We start from the raw sequence: 25,256 nt of genomic DNA on the forward strand, positions 1-25,256 counted from the left end.
ACAGTCACAATGCTTCTCAGTGGGATTTGATCAGTGGTTTAGCCAAGGGAGCAAGAGCAGGTGCATTGCTTGCCCAGAACTTGCCTTGGCAGATGGGCGAACATCATTAATCAGTCATTATCACATTCACAATCCACAAGTGAATACAAGTAAGTGAGTTAGAGTACCGGTGCCCAACCAACCCCAAACGGATAAATCCCTTTAATTGTACATTCAGAATGGAAGGCTATATAAAGCGCGCTTATAAAGTCACTGGGGTGGATCTGATTCTTTGAGGCTTTTTGTCTCCCGACGTCAGGGCAATATAATATAAAGTAGATATATAATAAATGTTCTCCAATTGTCATTGCACATAAAAAGTGGTACAGCTCCCATGCCCCAATAAACAGCCTTTGAGATATAAAACTGCAGAATGACCATCCTCTATGGGGTCATTCTTGGAGCCACACAGGGAATGGATCACCAATGATCATTGCTCCTAGAAAGCCCAGGGACAGGCAGGTGACTAACCTACCCAGGGGGGCCTGTTCTGTATTTGAGGCCAGGCAGAACAGTGTGCGGAACAGGACGCAGGAGATTGGGCAAAGAAGGCTATGGTGGCATCAGATGTAGTACTCCTTTCTGCTGTGACTCACAGAACTGAGCAGGTCCAGGTTTAGATCCAAGACCAAGTCTACAGGATAGCTGTTCTCCAGGCCTGCAGGGTAGCTGTGTTCCGGGCTGTGTCTGGGATCCTTCTTCTGTGAGATGGAGGACTTCTCCTGGGGGTGGGTGTGGCTGCAGCGGCGGTACAGGATGCACGACGTCACGGCCACGGCACAGAGGGTGATGAGGAACGCAGCTGTGATAAGACCTGGGAAGAGAGAGCCAGAGAGAGAGAACATTGCTTTTACTTTAAAATGAATAATTCTGGGGGTTACTTGGTAAATTTGAATATCTCTAAAGTCAAGAGTATTTGTTTCAGGGAGAATGGCTGTACACTGACAGAAATTAAATAATTTGCTACATCATTTGCAATTATGAAGAAACAGATAACTGGGGATGATCTTCTGGCTAACCTCCAATTACTGCTGAATCACTTCTTGTCTTCAGTCGATCTATGCCCCTATCGACGCCCTCTGAATGATTTATTCCAGAAGAAAGGAAGCAAGCAAACAAAGGAGATGTCAGACATGACCTTCAGTTATATTCGGTGGACGATGAAAGGCTACGTGGAATTTATAAAGGCATTTCAATCAATGAGTCATTTAATTGAGTAATTATGCCTACTCATGTCAAAATCTAAAAGAGATGGGTCAAGTTAATGAGTCATTAAAGACCCACTCTGTGGTACTTACAGTCGTTACAATCCTTTGCATAATTTGGATTTACAGTGCATTCGGAAAGTATTCAGACCCTTCCCTTTTTCCACATTTTGTTACGTTACAGCTTCATTCTAACATGGATTAAATTAATGTTTTCCCCCATCAATCTAAGTACAATACCCCATAATGACATCACAATACCCCATAATGACATCACAATACCCCATAATGACATCACAATACCCCATAATGACAAAGCAAAAACAGGTTTAGAATTTTTTTTGCAAATGTATTACAAATAAAAAACAGAAATATCTTATTTACATAAGTATTCAGACCCTTTGCTATCAGACCCAAAATTGAGCTCAGGTGCATCCTGCTTCCATTGATCATCCTTGAGATGTTTCAACAAATGGATTGGAGTCCACCTGTAGTAAATTCAGTTGATTGGACATGATTTGGAAAGGCACACGTCTATTATGTTTTATTCTTTTTATTTATCCATCATTTTACCAGGTAAGTTGACTGAACACATTCTCATTTACAGCAACAACCTGGGGAATAGTTACAGGGGAGAGGAGGGGGATGAATGAGCCAACCGTAAACTCAGGATTGTTAGGTGACTGTGATGGTTCGAGGGCCAGATTGGGAATTTAGCAAGGACACCAGGGTTAACACCCCTACTCTTACGATAAGTGCCATGGGATCTTTAATGACCTCAGAGTCAGGACACCCGTTTAACGTCCCATCCGGAAGACAGCACCCTACACAGGGCAGTGTCCTGGGGTATTGGGATATTTTTTTTTAGACCAGAGGAAAGAGTGCCTCCTACTGGCCCTCCAACATCACTTCCAGCAGCATCATGTCTCCCATCCAGGGACTGTCCAGGACCAACCCTGCTGAGCTTCAGAAGCAAGCCAGCAGTGGTATGCAGGGTGGTATGACAGCCCACTTGGAGTTTGCCAAAAGTCACCTAAAGGACTCAGACCATGAGAAACAAGATTCTCTGGTCTGATGAAACCAAGATTGAACACTTTGGTCTGAAGGCCAAGTGTCACGTCTGGAGGAAACCTGGCAGCATCCCCACGGTGAAGCATGGTGGTGGCAGCATCATGCTGTGGGGATGTTGTACAGGGGCAGGGACTGGGAGACTAGTCAGGATCGAAGGAAAGATGAACGGGGAAAGTACAGAGAACCTTGATGAAAACCTGCTCCAGAGTGCTCAGGACCTCAGACTGGGGTGAAGGTTCACCTTCCAACAGGACAACGACCCTAAGCACACAGCAAAGACAACGCAGGAGTGGCTTCGGTACAAGTCTCTAAATGTCCTTGAGTGGCCCAGCCAGAGCCCAGACTTGAACCCGATCAAACATCTCTTGAGAGACCTGAAAATAGCTGTGCGGTGAAGCTTATCATCCTACCTAACAGAGCTTGAGAGGATCTGCAGAGAAGAATGGGAGAAACTACCAAATACAGGTGTGCCAAGCTTGTAGCGTCATACCCAAAAAGACTTCAGGCTGTAATCGCTGCCAAAGGTGTTTCAACAAAGTACTGAGTAAAAAATAAAAAATAAACGGTTTTTACTTTGTCATTATGGGGTATTGTGTGTCGACTTATGAGGGGGAAAAATGGTCGAATCAAGGCTGTAATGTAACAAAATGTGGGAAAACTCAATACTTTCCGAATGCACTGTATGCTAATAGAATTACATAAATAAAATCCATATTGTGAAGCCAAACATGATTGACATCAATGCTATTAAACTCACCAGATGTTGATTGTGAAGTTGTACTATCAGCTAAGGCTCCACAGTTTGATTCAACTAGATTGCCAAGAACATGGACTAATGAGCTTCCATGATTCAGAATGGCTGTCTTCAGCGGTGTCAAATGATTGAAAAGGACAGACGACAGGCAGCCAATGAAACCCTTGGATCCTGCCCTAAGCACCTCCTCAGCCAAACCAGCATGTCCTGCTGATGTAGCTGTGACTTTACCCAAAGTCAGAGATCGTAGTGTGTTCATCTTCAGGTCAGAAGAAAGGTTGTATTTCTGGTCGATGTCTTTGTCAATCTGGTTGAAGGAAAAAGCAAACATTTCCAAATACACTTGAACATGCCATCAAGGTGGGCTGACTGTCTATGCTGTAAGCATAATGCTTTGCTATGTTGAAATAGATTCAGATAGATACCACTGACCTGGACATAAAGGTCTTTGCCTTCCCGGTGTACTTGGACACGGTGGAGCTGCCCATCGGCTAGGCTGGAGGCTTTGGGAGTAAAGATCTCGGCTCTCTCCTCTCTGTTCAGATGGAACCAGATCTGCAGACTCCCTACAAAAGTTTAAGAAAATCATAAAAAGCGTCTCCTCTTACGGTGTTGTTATGAGATAAACACAGAGAGAACAATGGACGGAGATAGCGAAAAGATAGCTACCGTTGTTAGCGAGGATGATAGCCAGGTACTGTTGATGGTAGGTGCTGACACAGAGTAACATGGCAGGGGTGCGAGTCGTCAGAAAGCTGAGGGCAACGTTTTCTCTGGACTCGCCGTCGTGGGCATAGATGCCTGAGGACTGGCTATGGATTGGCTGACGGCTAGACGACTGGCTATGGATTGGCTGACGGCTAGACGACTGGCTACCTCGGTCTCTGTTGTGCATGACTGGGAAAGGCATCTGGAAGGTAAGGGTCACCGAGGAGCCACTCTCGAAGGACATTGACACTTCTGTCACAGGGATACAAACACGGACGCCGTTATTAGTGTTAGAAGGCTCCTCATTCAGTTATGCTGTGTTGTGCTGTTGATCTCAGACACGGATTCAGACAGCATTTGCAAGAACCGGCTTATCTGAATGTTGAATGGGTCAGAACAAAAGGGATGCTTTGAAAGAGTAAAACTCAAAGAAACATGGCTAGATCATCAATGGATCAAACAGAAGTCACACATTCTCTGAGGTACCAAGAGCCCCTAAAGCACGCCCCTGTCCATTCAAAACGCTGTGAATAGGTGATATCTGAATATCTGAAGTGATAAAACCTGCTTTGATGCCAGTGGATGAATACAGGATTCATCCATAATGGGTGGCGTGGTCTCAGCAGGAGTCCTGTTGTGTGTCAGGCCAGCATGAACACAGCTTTTGAATGGAATTCAGTCCAACAGAAAATATGTCCTGGCCTGTCCTATTAGTTTCGGATTAATGGAAATGAAAGAGCCCAAGGGATTGAAAAGAAAGCATCTCTGATCTTTTTAATACATGCTTTGATCACCCCTTTGATCAAATACACTTCCAAAATCTTTTGAAATAATACTTTTCTAAATCTAATTTCATACATTCATACATTTTCCTAACCACAAAGAGAGTCATTAACTCAGCTTCTCGCAATCTTTTTTTTTAGCTTATTGCTGTTTGTTGGGGTTACTCACCTTTCTTGCATTGTGGTCCATTGTAGGCAGAGTGTGTACAGTCACAGACATATCCACTGTTTTTCTCCATACACCGCCCTCTGTTATGACAGACACTAGCAGAGCCGCTGCAGTGGCCAGGGCAGCCTGGGGTCACTCCTGGGGTCAACTTGGCCTGCTCCTCCAGGTCAAGGTTCACGCCGTTCAGGGTCAATGCACGGATGCAGCCCAGGAAACTGCTCTCTTTGAAGGTGGATCCTCCTGGCAGGAAGTAGGCGGTAGGAAACACAGGAAGTATAAACAGTACGTTTATACTGCTCTTGAAATAGAAGAATACTACTTCCAATGTGGAAGGAAACAGTATCTAATATGCAAAGAAAGTGTTGTTATGGTTTGACCTGAGTCTAGTGCCTACCTATGAACAGTAGGCTTTTGAGCTGCAGGCGGTAGTGCCCTTCAGAGGGGGCCTCCAGAGTGTGTAGGGGCAGCTGGTCCACTTGCAGGGAAGCCTCCTTCAGGTTGCGTTCAGCCCTAACATAGTGCCACTGCTTATCATTCAAGGGGACAGGGGACGTCACCGTCAAGTCCACCGGGCCATTCCCCACGTCAAAGATGAATGTTATAGCTGAGGGAGCTGAGGAGGACAGACAGAAATTCAAGTTCAAAATGTGGCCCACTTTTGTTTAAGATGGATTTGTCTTTGCCTTGGAGTCTTTGGCTCCTGGGCCAATGTATTCTCCCGACTAAACCACAGTTGTCCATAATGTTATCAGAACTATCTAATCAAGTCCAAGTCATCCTTCATCTAGAACAGAAAAGGTTTCAACTTGAGGTGATCATTTACACAAGTGACTAGAGAGGAGTTAGGGTTTGGTTGATTTGAGATTCAGGGAGAGACAGACTCACTGGTCAACTTCAGGGTGATGAAGTCAGCGGTCCCCAGGTTCTCCAGGAGAACACCAGAGGAAGCTGTGGTCTTGAAATACAGGGAGATGTCCGCACTGAGCTCAGCCTGGAACTTAGGGAAGTGGAGGGACGACGACCCAGGATAGAAAGAGGCTGAATTCCACAGGAACCCTGCAAATACAGGTATGTACAGTTCAAAAATAAAGTAACTGAAAATGTAATAACTCAGACAATTTACCTGACCACCCCCTACTGTTACAAAAATACAGAACTTTTTGGTTGGCATAGTCTGTATGAACAAAAAATATAATTGTTATTGGCACACTCGCTTTTGGGATAATTATATGAACTGAACTAAACTTACTGTCACCGTTGCAGTGAAGGGAGCCGACTCTGTATACAGCTGCTGAGCCTGTCCTGTTGGTGTCTCCTATTACAATCTCAGTCAGTGGTAGGTGATCTTTGTAGGACAGCAATCCTGTGTCGTTTACCCTGTTGGAAAAAGGCAAGATAAATTTAGACACGACCTCAGTTTACTCAATTTAAAGATGTACTCAGAGCTCTGAGAAATGATCCATTTAGAGAAGGAAAGACAGATTGGTTAAAACACATGAATGTTGTTAATGCAGGTCATAAAACACATTGGCATCCACTGTACCATAAGTGTGTGTCTGCATCACAGTTGCAGAAGTAGTTCATGTCGATGCAGTTCTCCTCCAGGCTGCAGGAGCACTGTTGGACCCCAGGTACAGAGCCTCCCCAGTAGGTCTGTTTCTCTCCACTCCGGTCCAGCCACCACGACAGGGGCCTCCCGTCTACAACCAAGGCACATTTATTTCCATCATGCAAACTCTATGAAAAGAAAACGATGCATTACATGTTCAACTCTCCTCTTTGACTGGCCAATGTGATCTGCTTGGCACATAGAACATGTTCACCTGCTACACACAAAAGGTTCATATTCTGCCATCATAGAAAACACATGATTGATTTTTTAGTCCTGTACACCCGGCCCTACGACGCACGCCGTGGGAGGCAAACGTCTGCCTCGGGAGACTAATTGATTTTGTAGGCAATTCCACCGCCAGTTGGTGAAATACCTCGTCTTGACATATTGTCTTGCCTGTATCTAAAACAAGACCGCCTGCATCAATATTTCATATGAGAAACAAAAAAATCCCCAGGCGAGACAGCAGAAGAACTCAGTGAGGCTTTTCTTCACAGTGGGAGTTGGATTCAAAGGGAGCAGAGGGTTCGGCAATACTTAGAACTCACTGAATATTTTCGCACAACTTTTTTTTGCAGAAATCCATTATGTAATTTGAATTAAACTTGAGCTCTTGAGTATACTGTTTGCACTTATCAGGCTTCCAATTAAGACTCACCCCAAGTATTGAAGAGACGGGACTTCCTGCAGCTGTAGACCACTTCCTGTTGACAGTGCTCAGACCGTCCAATCAGAGTGCGGAGCTGCTCCAGGGAGGCTGTGTAGTTGAATCGCATCACATACGGCTTCTTTGTTGTGGCTCCAGTCACATTCACAAACCCACTGTTGTTGTGGTCCACCACTGTCCATACCTTGTCCTCTATAGGGAAGACAGAGCAGGCATTCTACTTTATATACAGGATATTCGGGTTAACAGCACAGTGGATCATCCAGATTATCATATTAGCATGAGAAAGACTTCTAGAATGTAATTTTGTTTTCCAAGATAGGTGTCCTTCACATTTCTAATTGTTAATTTAATTCAGGTTAGTCAACTGTATGGAAAGTACACCAGAGAAACAAAGATGTGTACAGTGGTGGACACACTTTTTACATTTTTTTATTTTACCTTTATTTATACAGGTTTTTCTCATTGAGATAACATCTCTTTTCCAAGAGAGCCCTTAATCGCATTAGCCTCATATTATCTAATTGAGAATATCCAAAAACTGCACCAGTAGCTTCCCTGGCCTAGCCTGGTTACCAAACGCTGTGCTCACCATTGATTCACTAGAATTCAGTCTGGTTTAACCAGGCTATGCCAAGCCATGAGCTCACCAGTCATGTTGCAGTAGACCAGTGTTGCCTTTAGAGGACCACTCCCATCTGGATCAATGTAGAAGTAGCCAGACGTACTCCCCATTTGTCGGTGTGCCTCACACGACGCTTCATAAATAGCTGTGGGAAGCAAGATGAGTACTTATATCAATAGCCCATACGCATGTTTCAGTGAATGTATGAACGTATGCCAAGAGCACTCAATTACATTTTCTTGTCACACGCAAAATGTGTGAAAGGTAATGGTTTGAAGAAGAAATCCACGGCAGCTTTTAACCAGGGGTTGAGGTACATTATAATTCAGCAGTCAGTAAAGTGCCCTCCACTTCACAATTTATGACACCCTGATGGGAATATCAATGAGAGTTCAGTGATGGGAAATAGTGGAAACACTAATGTAACTTTAGTCACTCTATACAGTATATTAAACATAAATATACACTCAGTGGCCATTTTAGTAGGTACACCCGTCTAGTAGCGGGTCAGACCCCCTTTGCCCCCAGAACAGCCTGAATTCTTTGGGCATGGAAATGTTGCTCAATTGGTATCAAGGTACCTAATGTGTTCCAGGAAAACATTTCCCACCCCAATACCACACCAGCCTGTACCGGGTGGACACCAGGTAGGATGAGCCATGGACTCATGCTGTTTACACCAAATCCTGACTCTGCCATCAGCATGACGCAATAGGAACTGGGACTCGTCGGACCAGGCAAAGTTTTTCCACTCCTCAATTGTCCAGTGTTGGTGATCGCGTGACGACTGGAGGCTCTTCTTTCTGTTTTTAGCTGATTGGAGTGGAACCTGGTGTGGTCGTTTGCTGAAATAGCCCATCCGTGACAAGGACCGACGAGTTGTTCGTTCCGAGATGCCGTTCTGCACATTACTGTTGTACTGCGTCGTTATTCGCCTGTTTGTGGCCCTCCTGTTAGCTTGCATGATTCTTGCCATTCTCCTTCGACCTCTCATCAATGAGCTGTTTTTGCCCACAGGACTGCCGCTGACTGGATGTTTTTTTATTCATCACACCATTCTCGGTTATCCCTAGACAATGTTGTGCGTGACAAGCCTAGGAGGCCGTCAATTTCTGAGATACTGGAACCGGTGCGCCTGGCTCACACCATGCTCACTCGTTTTTGTCCATTCTAAAGTTCAATCCAACAGTAACTGAATGCCTCGATGCCTGTCTGCTTGCTTTATGTAGCAAGCCATGGCAACGCGACTCAGTCTGTCGAAGCAAACCATTTTCTCGAGCAGGGTTGTGTACCTAATAAACTGTCCACTGAGTGTATTTGTAAAGTATCTTTCACAGGTAAATATTTTCATTATCATGACGGAGACAGGGCGACTGAGTTGGTTTAAAGGGCGACTGAGTTGGTTTTGGGGTGTAGTTTGATGTGGGTCTCGTGTGTCTTCGCCGGTGGGAAGAGTTAACCAAATAATTTAGCCAATTAGCTTCAGCCAGCTGGTGTGCGAGCATGGCAAAATTGGTTTGACTTTAGATAGCCTATCCCTGTGGCTAGTTAGGGACCATCTATAAATTACACAATGTAAATGAGACAATATTTTCATATTACACACCTTTTAGTTCTCATTAAATGCTTTCAATATTTGTATAGGAATTTCTCAAATGTTTAGTTGGTTTGAGGTTTTTAAGCATTTGAAATTTGGAGCTATTGGAATTTGAACACATTGTCCCATGTACCTTGGGTAATTTACCGATGGTCTCTAACTAACGCAAAGGGATATCCAAAGTCAGCCCAAATTTATCACGGGCATTACAATTGGGCCGCAGTTGTGACAGGTTGACTTACAGTTGTGACAGGTTTCTCCAGTGTAGCCTGTCCCTGAGCAGTCACAGTAGAAAGTATCCCATGATTGGGTGCATCGTCCGTCATGCTCACAAAAATTAGGCAGACATCTACGGAGAGAGAGACATGTTCACACTCCGAACATAACTCATGACTGCAGAGCGGCATACAGTAGCATGAAAATACATTAATAGAAGATAAAAGAGATATATAAGGCAGTTCCTCTAACATAGTGTTGTGTCTTTGCATATCCACTGTCTATAACCCTCGATATAGCCACTGTCTGTGCTGTCTCCTCTGCCTGTTCCCTCCACCCCTCCGTCTCTCCATTCCTCAATAGAGCAGGCTTAGGGAGGAAACAGAGTGTGACTCCTGGAGCGCGTAAACCTAATCACTGCTGCCTGCTCTGGCACAGCCACAACATATTTCTCACTCAGCCTAATGGTCAGAGCTGGCACACGGGCAAATCAATACTGGCAGGGAAAGATGCCCAGGGAGGGATGGGACGCACACACACACACACAAATTAATTATTCAGAGGATGTTTCTGGCTTTGGCAGTGTGACAGTACAGGCATACAGTCCAGGGGTATGCGTCCCAAATGGCTCCCTATTCCCTATATAGTACACAACTTTTGGTCAAAAGTAGAGCACTATGGTGCCATTTAGGATCCAGCCCAGGAAAAAGCTCTCTGTTGTAATGGGAGTCCTTCCATCTCATCTCAGGTCATACACATGTCATACTGTCTGTTGTAATGGGAGTCCTTCCATCTGATTTCAGGTCATACACATGTCATACTGTCTGTTGTAATGGGAATCCTTCCATCTGATCTCAGGTCATACACATGTTATAGTGTCTGTTGTAATGGGAGACCTTCCATCTGATCTCAGGTCATACTGTCTGTTGTAATGGGAGTCCTTCCATCTCATCTCAGGTCATACACATGTCATACTGTCTGTTGTAATGGGAGTCCTTCCATCTCATCTCAGGTCATACACATGTCATACTGTCTGTTGTAATGGGAGTCCTTCCATCTCATCTCAGGTCATACACATGTCATACTGTCTGTTGTAATGGGAGTCCTTCCATCTCATCTCAGGTCATACACATGTCATACTGTCTGTTGTAATGGGAGACCTTCCATCTGATCTCAGGTCATACACATGTCATACTGTCTGTTGTAATGGGAGTCCTTCCATCTGATCTCAGGTCATACACATGTTATAGTGTCTGTTGTAATGGGAGTCCTTCCATCTGATCTCAGGTCATACACATGTTATAGTGTCTGTTGTAATGGGAGACCTTCCATCTGATCTCAGGTCATACACATGTCATACTGTCTGTTGTAATGGGAGTCCTTCCATCTGATCTCAGGTCATACACATGTCATACTGTCTGTTGTAATGGGAGTCCTTCCATCTGATCTCAGGTCATACACGTCATACTGTCTGTTGTAATGGGAGTCCTTCCATCTCATCTCAGGTCATACACATGTCATACTGTCTGTTGTAATGGGAGTCCTTCCATCTCATCTCAGGTCATACACATGTCATACTGATAGATTGAAGAGACAGAAACAGAGATACTTTCCCTTATATGGAATAGAAAAGTGTCACCTACAGTAACTAAAGAAACAAGATATAAAAACATGAATTGTTGAGATTGAGCATACCTGTTGCGGATCCCACAGATGTCGAACTGAAGCTTGCTGTAATTACCCAAAAGCCCTTGCTGCACACGGGGTAGATCCATAAGTTGGTTGTTTAGGAGGATCTGACGCATGCACCCCTGGAAGGCCACAGTAGGGTTCTTACAGCCACCACTGTATTGGGGACAACCTGTTGGAAATCCTGACAATATTTGTATTGCTAAATCATTCCAGAAATAGTAATAACACATTTTGATGAAGCACTTATCTAATTAAAACACACACCTAAGAAATTCAAGCATAATTTAAGACAGTCGTTACCAAGTTTCCACCAATAATAAGCAATAGTTAAAAGACTGCCATCTTACCTCCAAAAAATACACTATTGCCTGAGTCTGCATGACTTTGTACGTCCATGGTAGATGTTGGCTCATTGTCCAAGACCAGGGAAACCATCAAATCTCTGTAGCTCAGACTAACAGAATGCCACAGGCCATCAGTTACACTGCCTTCTAGTAAAACAGAACACAGAAAAACACAGCATGGGTTAGGCTACATTTACTGCAGTCCCATAATGCTGCCAGTTCATTGTTATTAGCAAACGTAGCAAACATTAGCCACCGTAAAGTCACTCTGACATGCCATTAGGTGCCTTTTTCTAGCTAGCTAGCTGCTAACCTATGGAAATGTTTGTTTTCTGCTCAGCAGCTCCATGGACCATTAGGTGCAGTTGGCCTCTGCTGATTTGCAAAACCAGGTGCTGTGATCCCTGTGCCAGGCCGGTGGAGAACAGAAGTCCTTCCTGGTTCCAGGTCCTGAAGTGGAAGTGTACGTCCAGCCCCCACACCCCAAGAGGCTCCAGGGGTAGAGACAGGTAGCTACTGCTGGAGGACAGGAAGGTGGTGGACACCATCTGGGGCTGGGGCTCAGAGCACGAGAAGGTCACGTTGCCCTGGGGAACAGGGGAAAGGACAAGTAGGGATCAATACTATACCCATTCAGTGGTAGCCTACTAATGTCTTTTATTTAGTTAGTTTAGTTGCTAAATAGCAACTGTTCAAAGAGATGGACATTGTATACAGTATGGAAAGTCATTCCTTTTGTGTGCCTGTTCTGCTGTCCTTTCCTGTGACATATACAGAAGGAATGTGCATGTGTCACTGACAATACTGTACGTCACACACACACACACACACACACTAGCAGACACAATGTTATTCATGGTCATCTGAGTGGAAAGGCCATGGAAATGTCAAATGTTATCACTAATTCAGCTTTTATGTCCCAGGGAGAATGAAGGACCAGTGAGAGTGAATGCAGAGTTCAGTATTTGTCCGATACAAATGCTCAGCTTAGCTGTGAAGACATCCACGATCCTGCTGCCTGCCATAGACGAGAACAGAACTTAGGCGCTGGCTGTCTATCTGCACTTGACACATTTTTTTAATGACATTTCTTATCCCAGTTACTAATAAGCATGCACCCATTAAGAAAACGACTGTAAAACGGTTAAATTGTTGTGGATTGATGAGGAATGGAACATTTGTATAGTTGAGAGGGATGAGACAAAAGGAATGGCAAATAAGTCTGGCTGCACAACCGATTGGCAAACATACTGAAAATTGAGAAATTGTGTGACTAAACTGAATAAAAGAATAAGAAACTACACTATGAAACAAAGATAAATGACATAAAGAATGATAGTAAAAAGCTTTGGAGCACCATCAATAACATTTTGGGAAAAAATGCAAACTCATCTCCATCGTTCATTGAATCAGATGGCTCATTCATCACAAAACCGACTGATATTGCCAACTACTTTCATGTTTTTTTTCACTTGCAAGATTAGCAAACTTAGGCATGACATGCCAGCAACAAACGCTGACACTACACATCCAAGTATATCTGACCAAATTATGAAAGACAAAAATGGTACTTTTGAATTTCCTAATGTCAGTGTGGAAGAGGTGAAAAACTATTGTTGTCTATCAGCAATGACAAGCCACCGGGGTCTGACAACTTGGATGATAAATGACTGAGGATAATAGCGGACGATATTGCCACTCCTATTTGCCATATCTTCCATTTAAACCTACTAGATATTGTGTGCCCTCAGGCCTGGAGGGAAGCAAAAGTCATTCCGCTACCTAAGAATAGTAAAGCCCCCTTTACTGGCTCAAATAGCCAACCAATCAGCCTGTTACCAACCCTTAAATATGTGTTTAACCAGATACAATGCTATTTTACAGTAAACAAATTGACAATGGACTTGCAGCACGCTTATAGGGAAGAACATTCAACAAGCACAGCACTTACATTCACTTATATTCTGGTAATCCGACCAATTGAACATGGGATGGGATGAAATGTGATTTTAGCTTCTAAAATGTGAGAATTGGGTTTTCATGAGTGAATTAGGCCTGACTAAGTGGCCCGCCCACATGAGGAGACATACATGTAGGTTGTAAACTATGAAACACACCCCTTTTCTCCCTTCCTAATTAAAGCCTTGACGACCATATAACCTCCTGTTCCGAGGATGTGAGGACGACGGTCCGATGTCAGAATGGTTCAGATAATAACTACAGAACGAAGCCAACATCAGCGTGAGCTTTGGTTGTGAATGGTATGAACTTTGAACTCTTATTCACTACAGAAGTGATACCTCCTAGCCGTTAAGTTAGCAACAGCAGCTGGTTAGGAAGGAACAGACAGAGTATCCCATCTACCACACAACGACATTACTACAACGTATTCAATTTACCAGCAGATACATTCTTCAAAGGACAAAGGACTCGGTTGGGCAACACGGCCTTCCATCTACCACCAACCTACCGAAGCGCAGCTCAGAGTAAATATTTATTGCATTTTCCTTTTCCAAATGAGTGGTAATTTAGAATGCATAAAATACTGTATTTACGATAGCACAGCTTCTCCCTGTGTCCCTCAGTCTTCCTGCTCTTTCACTCAAACCCAGTCCCTTTTCTTTTGTGTAACCAGCTGTCATATCTGTTCCGCCCGCTAGGGACGTTTTCCTTTATGAAGTCATTTGTAATCAAGTTATGATTAATTATGTGTATATGTAATTCTGTGTGATTAGTTAGGTATTTAGTAAATAAATAAACCCAATTTTGTATTGCTGATTCAACTTGTTAGCCAGGGTTCGTGCAGATAACCAAGAATTTACAACTTTCAGATGAGACTGAATTAAGGTGACGATTAATATTGACTGCTATTGATGTAAAATATTACTAGGTCTTTAAGAGTTTATTCGGAAGATAACAGCTCTATAAATATTATTTTGTGGTGCCCCGACTTTCTAGTTAATTACATTTACATGATTAGCTCAATCAGGTAATATTAATTACGGAGAAATTATTTTATAGAATAGGATGTCATATCACTTAATACGGCATAACCAAAGACACGACAGGGCTTTGGTGACAAAACGGATGGCACTGTGATAGACTGCATCCAATTTTTTGAGCAGAGTGTTGGAGGCAATTTTGTAAATGACCGGCGAAATCGAGGATCGGTAGGATGATCAGTTTTACGAGGGTATGTTTAGCAGCATGAGTGAAGGATACAATTTTGGATTGGAGAAGCTTAATGTGAGTCTGGAAGGAGAGTATACAGTCTAACGAGACACCTAGGTATTTGTAGTTGTCCACATATTCTAAGTCAGAGCCGTCCAGAGTAGTGATGCTAGACGGGCGAGCAGGTGCGGGCAGTAATCGATTGAATAGCATGCATTTAGTTTAACTTGCATATAAGAGCAGTTGGAGGCCACGGAAGGAGAGTTGTATGGAATTGAAGATCGTCTGGAGGTTAGTTATCACAGTGTCCAAAGAAGGGCCAGAAGTATACAGAATGGTGTCGTCTGCGTAGAGGTGGATCAGAGAGTCACCAGCAGCAAGAATGATAAATGATAAGAATGATAAGCTGAATGATAAATGATAAGAATGATAAGCTGAATGATAAAGAGGGCCAATAATGGGCAAGTATTGTCCAAAAACAAAAGTGGCTTCTATGCAATGTGCCAGGTACGCCTTCTGCACAGTTGCCCAGGTGGGCTGAAAAGAATGACAACAGTGGCTTCCTTTCATTTCTCATTACTGCCGCCTCCTCAACTTGTCTATCGACCACATATTCACGTTGGCTTGCACCTCAAATGACACCCTATTCCCTTTACAGTGCACTACTTTTGTCGACCACTATATGGGGAATAGGATGCCATTTGGGACATACACATTACCTCCACAGACAGTGCTCACCGTTGGCTGGGAGGGAGTGGGTGTCCATGGCTCAGCGCCCGCCTGTAATTGGTCACCAAAGGGTTCTAGAGATAGCTGTACATTATTATATTAAAATAGACTGAGCAGAGGCGTTCTGTAATGGACTGAGACAACTTCATCTACTTTGCCTCCTCCTAACCACCATTCAATTGTATATATGCATTGTCTTCCAGCATTGTAGTTTTCTAAATGTATTTTGAGAGGTGTGAACCTTCATGACACAAAACTAATTTATAATTAAGCAATACGGCCCGAGGAGATGTGGTATATAGCCAATATTCCACGGCTAAGGGCTGTTTTTATGCACGACACAAAGCGGGGTGTCTTGATACAGCCCTTAGCCATGATATATTGGCTATATACCACAAACCCCCGAGGTGCCTTATTGCTATTATAAACTGGTTACCAACGTAATTAAACCAGTAAAAAATATATGTTTTTGTCATACCAATGCTATATGGTCTGATATAACACGGCTTTCAGACTATCAGCATTCAGGGCTCGAACCGCCTGTTTTTTTTATACAAAACACCCCACATTCATCCATACTGGTTCATTTAGGCGTCATTTATTTCATTATTTTAATGAATGGTCATTCTTGTTGGAGTGCAGCGTGTGCATACAGTATGCTTTATCTAAAGTATACCTACCACACTGTGGATCTGGAGCTTGCGTCGCTTGGCCAGGTTGATAATGTTGACTCCATTATAGTAGAGGTTCTCTATGCAGCCATGGAAGTTCTTCCTAAGGAAGCTTCCTGGTTTACCGGGTATAGGAATCCCTCCAAAGCTGAGCTTTGAGACACAAAGAGAGTGGGTTGAAAACAAAATATTACTGATTTGATCACACCCCTAAAAAAACATCTAAATATATTTAATTCAGTAATGTACGGATGAATTAATGATTTATGGCGCATAGTTTGCAATGGCTCTAATGAAATACAGTACATTAATGAGTGATGACGCACCTCATAGTCCACCTCCAGTGAGTCTTCCACACCTGTGGTGCTGAGGTGACGTGTGTGCCCGTCCACGGTGAGGTTGACCTGCTTGTTGGAGCGTTTAACTAGGACGTAGTGCCAGAGCTGGTCATCCAGGAGACAGCCCAGAAACACTGACACATTCGCACTGCTGGGGTAGAGCTTAGCGTCGTCTAGAGAGAGGGAGGAGGAGGAGGAAGAGCAGGAGGGAAGAAGAAGAGTACAACACACAGAGGTTCAATGAGGAGTCTTCAGAATCAGCATGTCATACTGTACATTTGATTTTGTCCTAATGATAGAACTACTATAAGGGAATAGTGCTTTGGGACCATTGGACTGTGCTTACCCAGGTTGAGGTGCAGAGCCAGGGTCCCGTGGTGCAGCTCCAATGTCAGGTAGTCTCCTCTGTGTCCCTCCCCGTGCACCAGCACCCCGTCTGCCCCATAGCTCTTAAACCTGAGGGAGATCACATCCTTCACCGTTCTCTGGGACTTCTGGTTAAACCGGTACAACAGAGCACTCCTGCCGTTGAAGTCTGCCACATCTGACTCTGTGAACCAATAGTGGATGAAGATAAACATGAAGAAAGCACGGTCAGATTACCCATCTACTGAATATCAGCATAACGTTAAAATTTGTGCTAATGCTTTATAGTGCATTAGTGTATAATCAGACACACACACAAATATTGTGTGGAGGAAGGACAGGTGCACTGTAAAAATAACCATGAAAAGTAGTATACCTAATCTGAGATCTGGTGTTTAGGGGGTGTTTGAATGTAAACCCAATGCGAGTGTTTTAATACACAGAATGTGTTGTAAAACAGAAACAAAATAGTCTGAAACACCCCCCAAAGTGGTTCTTCAACTTGAATAACGGTATTTTTAAGAGAGTGTTGTGAAATGTTTTTGGGGGGGTTCAGTGCATGTTTCTCATACAATTAATGGTTTAATTGATTGACGACAAGGGCCTATGGATAATTTTTTGTTGTTGAATTCCACCTTCATTTTTTCAATGCTTTATTGGGACAGATTAGAAACAGGAGGGGCAATAACATAGTACATTTCGTTGGAATTTCACCCGCTCAACCATACAGCAACACTAAGAAATTATTCTGGGGTCAATAGAAATTGACTCCACAAAACAACCAACATACAGTGCATTCCGAAAGTATTCAGATCTCTTCCCTTTTTCCACATTTTGTTACGTTACAGCCTTATTCTAAAATTGATTTTAAAAAATCATTATTATCAATCTAAACACGATACCCCATAATGACAAAGTGAAAACAGCTTTTTAGAAATGTTTGCAAGTGGATTACAAATTAAAAACAGAAATACCCTATTTACATAAGTATTCAGACCCTTTCCTATGAGACTCAAAACTGAGCTCAGGTGCATCCTGTTTCCATTGATCATCCTTGAGACTTCTCTACAACTTGATTGGAGTCCACCTGTTGTAAATATAATTGAATGAACATGATTTGGAAAGTTTATATAAGGTCCCACAGTTGACAGTGCATGTCAGAGCAAAAGCCAAGCCATGAGGTTGAAGGAATTGTCAGTAGCGCTCCAAGACAGGATTGTGTCGAGGGAGAGATCTGGGGAAAGGTATCAAAAAATGTATCCAGAGTTGTAGGTCCCCAAGATCACATTGGCCTTCATCAGTAGTAAATGGAAGAAGTTTGGAACCACCAAGACTCTTCCTAGAGCTGTCCGCCCGGCAAAACAATCGGGGGAGAAGGACTTTGGTCAGGGAGGTGACCAAGAACCCGATGGTCACTCTGAAAGAGCTCCAGAGTTCCTCTGTGGAGATGGGAGAACCTTCCAGAAGGACAACCATTTCTGCAGCACTCCACCAATCAGGCCTTTATGATAGAGTGGCCAGACAGAAGCCACTCCTCAGTAAAAGGTACATGATAGCCCACTTGGAGTTTGCCAAAAGGCACTTAAGGACTCAGACCATAAGAAACAAAATTCTCTGGTCTGATGAAACCAAGATTGAACTCTTTGGCCTAAATACCATGCTCCGTCACGTCTGGAGGAAACCTGGCTCCATCCCTAACGTGAAGCATGGTGGTGGCAGCCTCATGCTGTGGGGATGTTTTTCAGCAGCAGGGACTGAGAGACTAGTCAGGATCTAAGAAGAGATGAACGGAGCAAAGTACAGATAGATCCTTGATGAAAACCTGTTCCAGAGCGCTCAGGACCTCAGACTGGGGTGAAGATTTACCTTCCAACAGGACAACGACCCTAAGCACACAGCCAAGACAACACAGGAGTGGCTTCGGGACAAGTCTCTGAATGTCTTTGAGTGGCCCAGCCAGAGCCTGGACTTGAACCCGATCAAACATCTCTGGAGAGACCTGAAAATAGCTGTGCAGTGACGCTCCCCATCCAACCTGAGAGAGCTTGAGAGGATCTGTAGAGAAGAATGGGAGAAACTCTTCAAATACAGGTGTGCCAAGCTTGTAGCGTCATACCCAAGAAGACGCAAGGCTGTAATTGCTTCCAAAGGTGCTTCAATAAAGTACTGCGTAAAGGGTCTGAATACTTCTGTAAATGTGATATTTCATTTTTTCATTTGCTAAAATGTCAAAAAATCTATTTTGCTCTGTCATTATGGGGTATTGTGTGTAGATTGATGAGGAAAACAATATATATTCCATTTTAGAATAAGGCTGTAATGCAACATAATGTGGAAATGGGTCTGAATACTTCCCGAATGCACTATATACACAGTACTTAATAAAAATGAATGCAAGTCGTGCAGAGCACGTGGTATAGCGGTAGGCCTAACGCAGCTGACTCAGACACATTACTCCTCACCCCAGAAGACCGGGGTTAACTTCCACGCTCCCTTCAATCTGTTTCTCCCACATCTGTATCCCCCCTCAATACATTGTCAAAGTCATTTCAATGATTTGTTCATTTCATTTCACCAAAAATAATGTTAGAATAAATCCAAATGAACATGTTGCTCAAAATTTAAGTACAGTATCTTTCATGAGAATAACCAGAGAGAAAATGTAGTGATTGAACTCATTTAATTTACCTAGGCAAGTCAGTTATGAACAAATTCTTATTTGCAATGACAGCCTAGGAACAGTGGGTTAACTGACTTGTTCAGGGGCAAAATGAGAGATTTTTCACCTTGTCAGCTGGGGGATTTGATCTAGCAACCTTTCAGTTACTGGCCCACCTCTCTAACCACTAGGCTACCTACCATCCCTCATTAGAAGCGCTTAGTTTGAATCACCTTACATTTTCTATCTTGCCACATGACTCTGTTTTTAGAAGATTGTGGGCCATTCAAAATGTTGTCTTTCTGTATGCATGTTTGAAGAAAGAAAAGTATATTTCTATATTAGTATCAAAACAGCTTGTTGTGGCCATGAGATGTAATAGATCATGATGAATGGATATCAAAACCGTCAGGAAAATTGACATTCATTGAGGACAGCACTCATTCCCACATTCAATGTTGTCAACTGTACCGCAGGACTGGAACGTAAATCACAGAGGATAGATGTTGTGGTGGCAGTTGCAGAGAAGTACTTGAGTGTATGAGATTTTACTGCAGAAGAGTTACAAGGTGTTTTGAACAATAGTGTCCCGTCCTCCCAGGCTGCTGGCCTGGTGTAGGATCGGATAGTACCAAGTAGTGGAATAGTTTTAGGTTTCAATGGGTGTAGGGTTAGTTGGTAGGGCATTTTTTTCACAAAGTGTAATGAATTTATACTACCAAAATAGTAGACTGATACACAGCCAATACTGTAGGTGGCGCCAGGCACATTTAACATTTATTTGTGGACCGCCATAATACCAAAGAATAATACGAAGAACGTGGTTGAATCCTCAATTCTTTCAGGACAATCTACAGCTACTGCTGGTGATTTGAACACTACGCCTGACGATGTCTGCTAAAATGGTATAAAATGGCAAATGTATAACACAACGTGAAACATTAAGAGACTTCAGAAATATGGATTTAATTCTGCACTAGACAGGATTTAAAGCATTATAATGGTGTTAAGAAGCTTTAGAGCAGGGCTGCCCAACCCTCTTCCTGGAGAGCTCCCATCCTGTGGGTTTTCAGTCCAACCCTAATTAACACACCTGATTCTACGAATTAGCTGCTCAACAAGACCTTAACTAGCTGAATCAGATATTCTAAATTAGGGTTGGACTGAAAACCTACGGGACAGTAGATCTACAGGAAGAGGGTTGGGCAGCCCTGCTTTAGAAGGAGGAAATGGCACCGAAAGAGAAGGTATCTAATTCTGCACCTAACTGGACTCAACACACCAAAATAGTGTTCTTAATCTTTTCTGTTAGTGCTCCCAGACCCTGGCAAGTTTTTTTTTCATTATTGCATTTTCTCTTCGGTCCCTAAACGTCTTTGCTGCGCGAGAGAAGCAGAGATTAAAGAGGAAAGCGAAAACAAACTTTAGTGATGTCAACTAGATTGAAGCATTAATTCTGTCAATTTATGACATTATTCTGGTGAGCAAGGGTTTATTTGGTCTTCGAGAGCAACAAGCGATGACAGAAGAGAAGCTGCATGTACCTAATTATAGACAAGTTGAGTAACGAATAACATACAAAACAAATCTGAAATTATAAGCAGAAACATAAAAAGGCCTGTCAAAAATGTTTTTGCCATCTCTGATATAGAAAATGTGCCGTACAGTCAGAGTACAGCACATTTTCTATATTTGCAGGCCTCCGATTTTCACTATCACATGTAGTCGGGCGGTTGCGGGTGATCAAACAACTGACACAAACAATATCCTGACTAGAGACAGCCTGATGTGATGACCCACTCACTGTATACACAGCCATAGACCTCCACTCTGAGGCCGATCCATCCTGTAGTGCTCCAGTCCAGTGGGACGAAGCGTAGGAACCTCGCTGCAATGGAATGGACCAGCTTGTGTTGGACCACACCCTCTGAGTTAGTGTTCCCTGTGTACGTCTGCTGGGTAGAGGAGTGGGAGAATAGATATTTTCTAGATTGGTCAAAACACATTCATATCAATTAACAATTGGTAACAGATCATGAAAAGTCATCATTCATTGAAAGATTGTGTGAAAAAAAGCCACGAATAGTAACCAGACGGGGGGCAAATGAGGGCTTTGCTTTTGCGTCAAGATGCAGTTTTTCTATTTCTTCCCCAAAACGTTTGAGAAGAATGAGGAACATGAGATTTAAGGGGAGGATGAAGCTCTTTTATGACTTGTATTGGTTCTTCTGTGGAGGCCTAAGCCCATCTGAGCCCATTTGTTTCGCTTTTCAGCATGAGAAGAAGCAATAGCGACCTCTGTCTCTGGTGGGCCCAGTGGCCACACAAATCAATTTAGAAGTTGTTCAAATAAAACAAACCCCCCCAAAATAAAGTTATTCAAGTCAAGCAAAACGGAAGGCAGCAGAGCTTGGACCCTAGAGGGCAGAAGACTGTGTTGACTGTGTTTTATGCTCTGTGTAACTCTCAAGCGGCCACCCAAAGCTTCTGGGGGGGAGAGTACAGAGAGCAGAAAATAGCTGGGGGTAGATGAGGTGAACAAAAATGTACATTTAGTATTTTCAGAAGTGTGATTTTCATTCTTTCTGATTTTCTTCCTATTTTCTTCCATCAATTACAGAAAAACATTTCATTTTCGCATTCTACTTTTCTGTGATGTACTTAACCAAAATCTCTAATTTACAGCTTTAAAATGTCTTATAATATCTGCCACGGAAGGATTCCCTTTAAAACCTGAAATGAATCCCTACTTCTTACACAAATCTTGTTTTTCTCATTATGCTTTTTGAAGTGACGTGTCAACTTCAAATGCCCTCTATTCTGAGGAACAGAATTTCATATTATTTTCACCCAACTTTGAACCTAAATCCAGTGACATGGTAACATTTTAGTGTTCATGAATTTATACGACATAGCCAATTTTGACTTTGCAGCTGGCCCATCTAGCGGGAAAAGCCGCTTTCTTGCCTCCAGGGCATTTTCATGACAATAAACATCAACCTGCCAGACAGGCAGAGCCTCACCCCAGTGTCTTCGCTCTGTCCGTACTGCTTCCAAGCCAGGCCAGAGTCACCGAACAGCAGCATAAAGCTGGTCACCCAGTCAGAGCTCCCTGAGCGGCCCTGTGTAGCGATGGCCGTGACCTCCATCTTCTGCCTGAGGTCCAGCTGGAGCCACGGCTGTCTGTCTGACCGCTCCGGGGCCCAGCCACCCTCTCCTGGTGCAGGAAAGGGTACAATGGGTGTGTGTCTCTCAGTGTTTGTGTATGCGTGTGTGTGTGTGCGTCTGTGTCTCTGTGACAATTAACAACGACATTCATCACTGTTGCAGCTGTTAATGTGTATATTATTTATGTCTTTTGTTTGAGCATAATTGTTATTGTTTTTATTTCACTTGGTTCTCACACCCACTCAATGGTCATGCAGCTCCCCCTATGGTCATCCCCCCCTCTCAACACTCAACAGTCCCCCCCTCCCTCTCAACAGCCTCCACCCCAATGGACACTTATTTTTTTAATCACTGCTAGAGTTATGATGTATATAGTGCTATTTCTTCTGCTGTTTTTTTTTAATCACCATTTTCATGATTTTATTTCCCTTAGTCCTGTATGTCGGAGCTCGGAGCCTACGATTTTCACTTTACCCCACAGTCACACCTGCAACCATGTACATGTGACTATTAAACACTCTGAATCTTCATATTCTAATGATGCCGGCCAATACAGCCAAATCCCTCACTAGAACTGACAATATTTTGCTTCCAGTGAACAGGGCAACACTTACCCTCTCTTCTGTTCAGCTTAGCAGAGTGAGGCAGCTGACTGCTGGAGGATGTTGAAGAGCTTTCGAAGGAGGACTCAGGCAAAACAGATAGCAATGGACCATTGCAATTATCTGAAAGAGGATCTTGGTTATTTTATACCTTACAGTGAACAACAGTGTGAAACACTACCACCAGGAGGGAAAGAGGGAATGTCCCAGCAAACCACCTGAGACAGTAGCCTACTTCCTCTGACTCCTCCAAAACAGTTACATTGAGTAGCCTAATGAGCATTTAACACCTGTCAACTTGAAGTCGACATAGACTCCATGCAATTGTATATAAGACAATTGAATATTCGTCCAAAGCCCACCAAATGCATTTTCTTAGCCTAACATAAGTGTCCCAATGTGTTAAAACAATATCCTACCAGAGTTAGTGTGGGAAAATGTTATATATAGACCTCTCAAATATCACAACGAAACTTGAGTTGGATGAGTGTCAGAGTGACAGACATATTTGCCAACCTTAAACAACGATATCGAATAGGTTAGCCTGCTGTAAACAGACTTGCAATTGACTTACTTGCTGCATGTATGGATCCAAAAATACTTAAAACAAAGTAACTGACTATATAGAACCACGAGGCGCTTCTCGAGCTCATGTTCGCCAACACAGCAGGCATAATATCCAAGTTGCGGTACAGCATCTGCCCGTGGTCTCCAGAATATAGATCCTGTGTGTGCCCCAGGACTCAGAATGTTCCTGTCGCTTTCCAGCTCTACCCTCGAAATATTTTTGTAAAAGCCATGTGATTAAATCGTAGAGACCCTCTCACAAATATAATCTTAAAGACGTTGTTTCCAAGGCAACAAAAGTCGCTATTTATAAGGACAATAGCTTTACGTTCTTCATCAAGGATTGGTGGTTACTTCTGGTGCGTTCCGACGCACAAGCATCGTCGTGACTCCAATTTGAAATCAATCAGAATTTTGAGCACGCAGTGAGCATCTCACCTGCTTCATTTGCAAGCGCGCGCGCGCGCGTGTGTGTGTGTGAGAGAGAAAGTAAGTGTCAAATAGACAGAAAGAGAAAGAGAGCGAGAGAGAGATTCAGCACCACAGACAGCTCCCCGGACGCCCAAGCGTTTGCCAGGACTTGCATATCCCGCTGTGCTTTCACACTATAGCATCAACACATGAGACCAACAATTTGGACGCATATAGATGGTTCAGTTCAGATGCCATAATGAACTCATCAGCCCTATATTTAATTAGACGCTGCTTGGCATTTGATTGTGATTGCCTAGCACAGATTATTGCATTGTAACGTGTTAGTCATCATATACTAAACCTAATCCTAATCTATCTCATATCATCTCTGCACCATTAATCCAGCAAGGTCATTCGGACTGAAAGTGGTGTTATTCATGTTATAACAGTATCCATTTGAAATTGGACGGTCAGATGCTCTAAACCAATTAATAAATCATGTCATTTTATTTATTAATCACTTATTTGCGATAATATTTCAGATCTTGCTGCTCTCTCTGTACTTTTATACTTTTGGTTTCTTCTCTCATTAAATGTCTAATTCAATTTAAAAATTGCGTCCAATAATGTTGCGCTGCTGCCATGTTGTGTTGCTACCATGCTGTGTTGTCATGTATTGCTGCTCTGCTGTGTTGTTGTCTTAGATCTCTCTTTATGTAGTGTTGTCTCTCTTGTTGTGATGTGTGTTTTGTCCTACATTTTTATTTTTAAACACACACATACACACACACACACACACACACACACACACACACACACACACACACACACACACACACACACACACACACACACACACACACGCTTAAGTGCATCCTGGATGATATAAGAGCATTGTTCCATAGATAACATAATGCAGTGCTCAGTTGGGTTGGCTGGCAAGGCACTGGCAAGGCCAGTCAACATCTGTTTTCTGTGGGTACACAAGCAGCCATAACCCTATTAGGCCAGATGGAAGGTTTAGAACAGCTTTAAATAAGCCCTGAGTTTTCACCAACTCAGGTTGGACACGACAAATACGCCATCCAAA

At 43.1% G+C, this 25,256-nt stretch overlaps 1 protein-coding gene across 2 annotated transcripts; it reads right to left on the bottom strand.

The window, feature by feature from the left end:
• LOC109890434 (contactin-associated protein-like 5) lies at positions 1-24,132 on the bottom strand. 2 transcript variants are annotated; one of them, XM_020482376.2, is made up of 23 exons: positions 23,760-24,132; positions 23,198-23,308; positions 22,439-22,632; positions 21,220-21,367; positions 16,737-16,940; positions 16,379-16,563; positions 16,062-16,205; positions 11,795-12,068; positions 11,485-11,628; positions 11,141-11,306; positions 9,472-9,578; positions 7,658-7,777; positions 6,999-7,199; positions 6,272-6,428; positions 5,978-6,105; positions 5,614-5,784; positions 5,123-5,341; positions 4,729-4,968; positions 3,739-4,029; positions 3,502-3,635; positions 3,073-3,376; positions 1,059-1,118; positions 1-853 (listed from the first exon to the last, which is right to left on the bottom strand). In XM_020482376.2, the coding sequence occupies exons 1-23, from the start codon at positions 23,881-23,883 to the stop codon at positions 603-605; spliced, it is 4,077 nt and encodes a 1,358-aa protein (XP_020337965.2). In that variant the 5' UTR covers positions 23,884-24,132; the 3' UTR covers positions 1-602. The 2 variants fall into 2 exon arrangements, with proteins under 2 accessions (XP_020337965.2, XP_031680366.1); XM_031824506.1 differs by having other exon boundaries at positions 21,220-21,370.
• Positions 24,133-25,256: the final 1,124 nt, after the last annotated feature.

Source organism: Oncorhynchus kisutch, linkage group LG5 (assembly GCF_002021735.2).
Source record: "Oncorhynchus kisutch isolate 150728-3 linkage group LG5, Okis_V2, whole genome shotgun sequence".
In the NCBI taxonomy this organism is placed as follows: domain Eukaryota; kingdom Metazoa; phylum Chordata; class Actinopteri; order Salmoniformes; family Salmonidae; genus Oncorhynchus; species Oncorhynchus kisutch.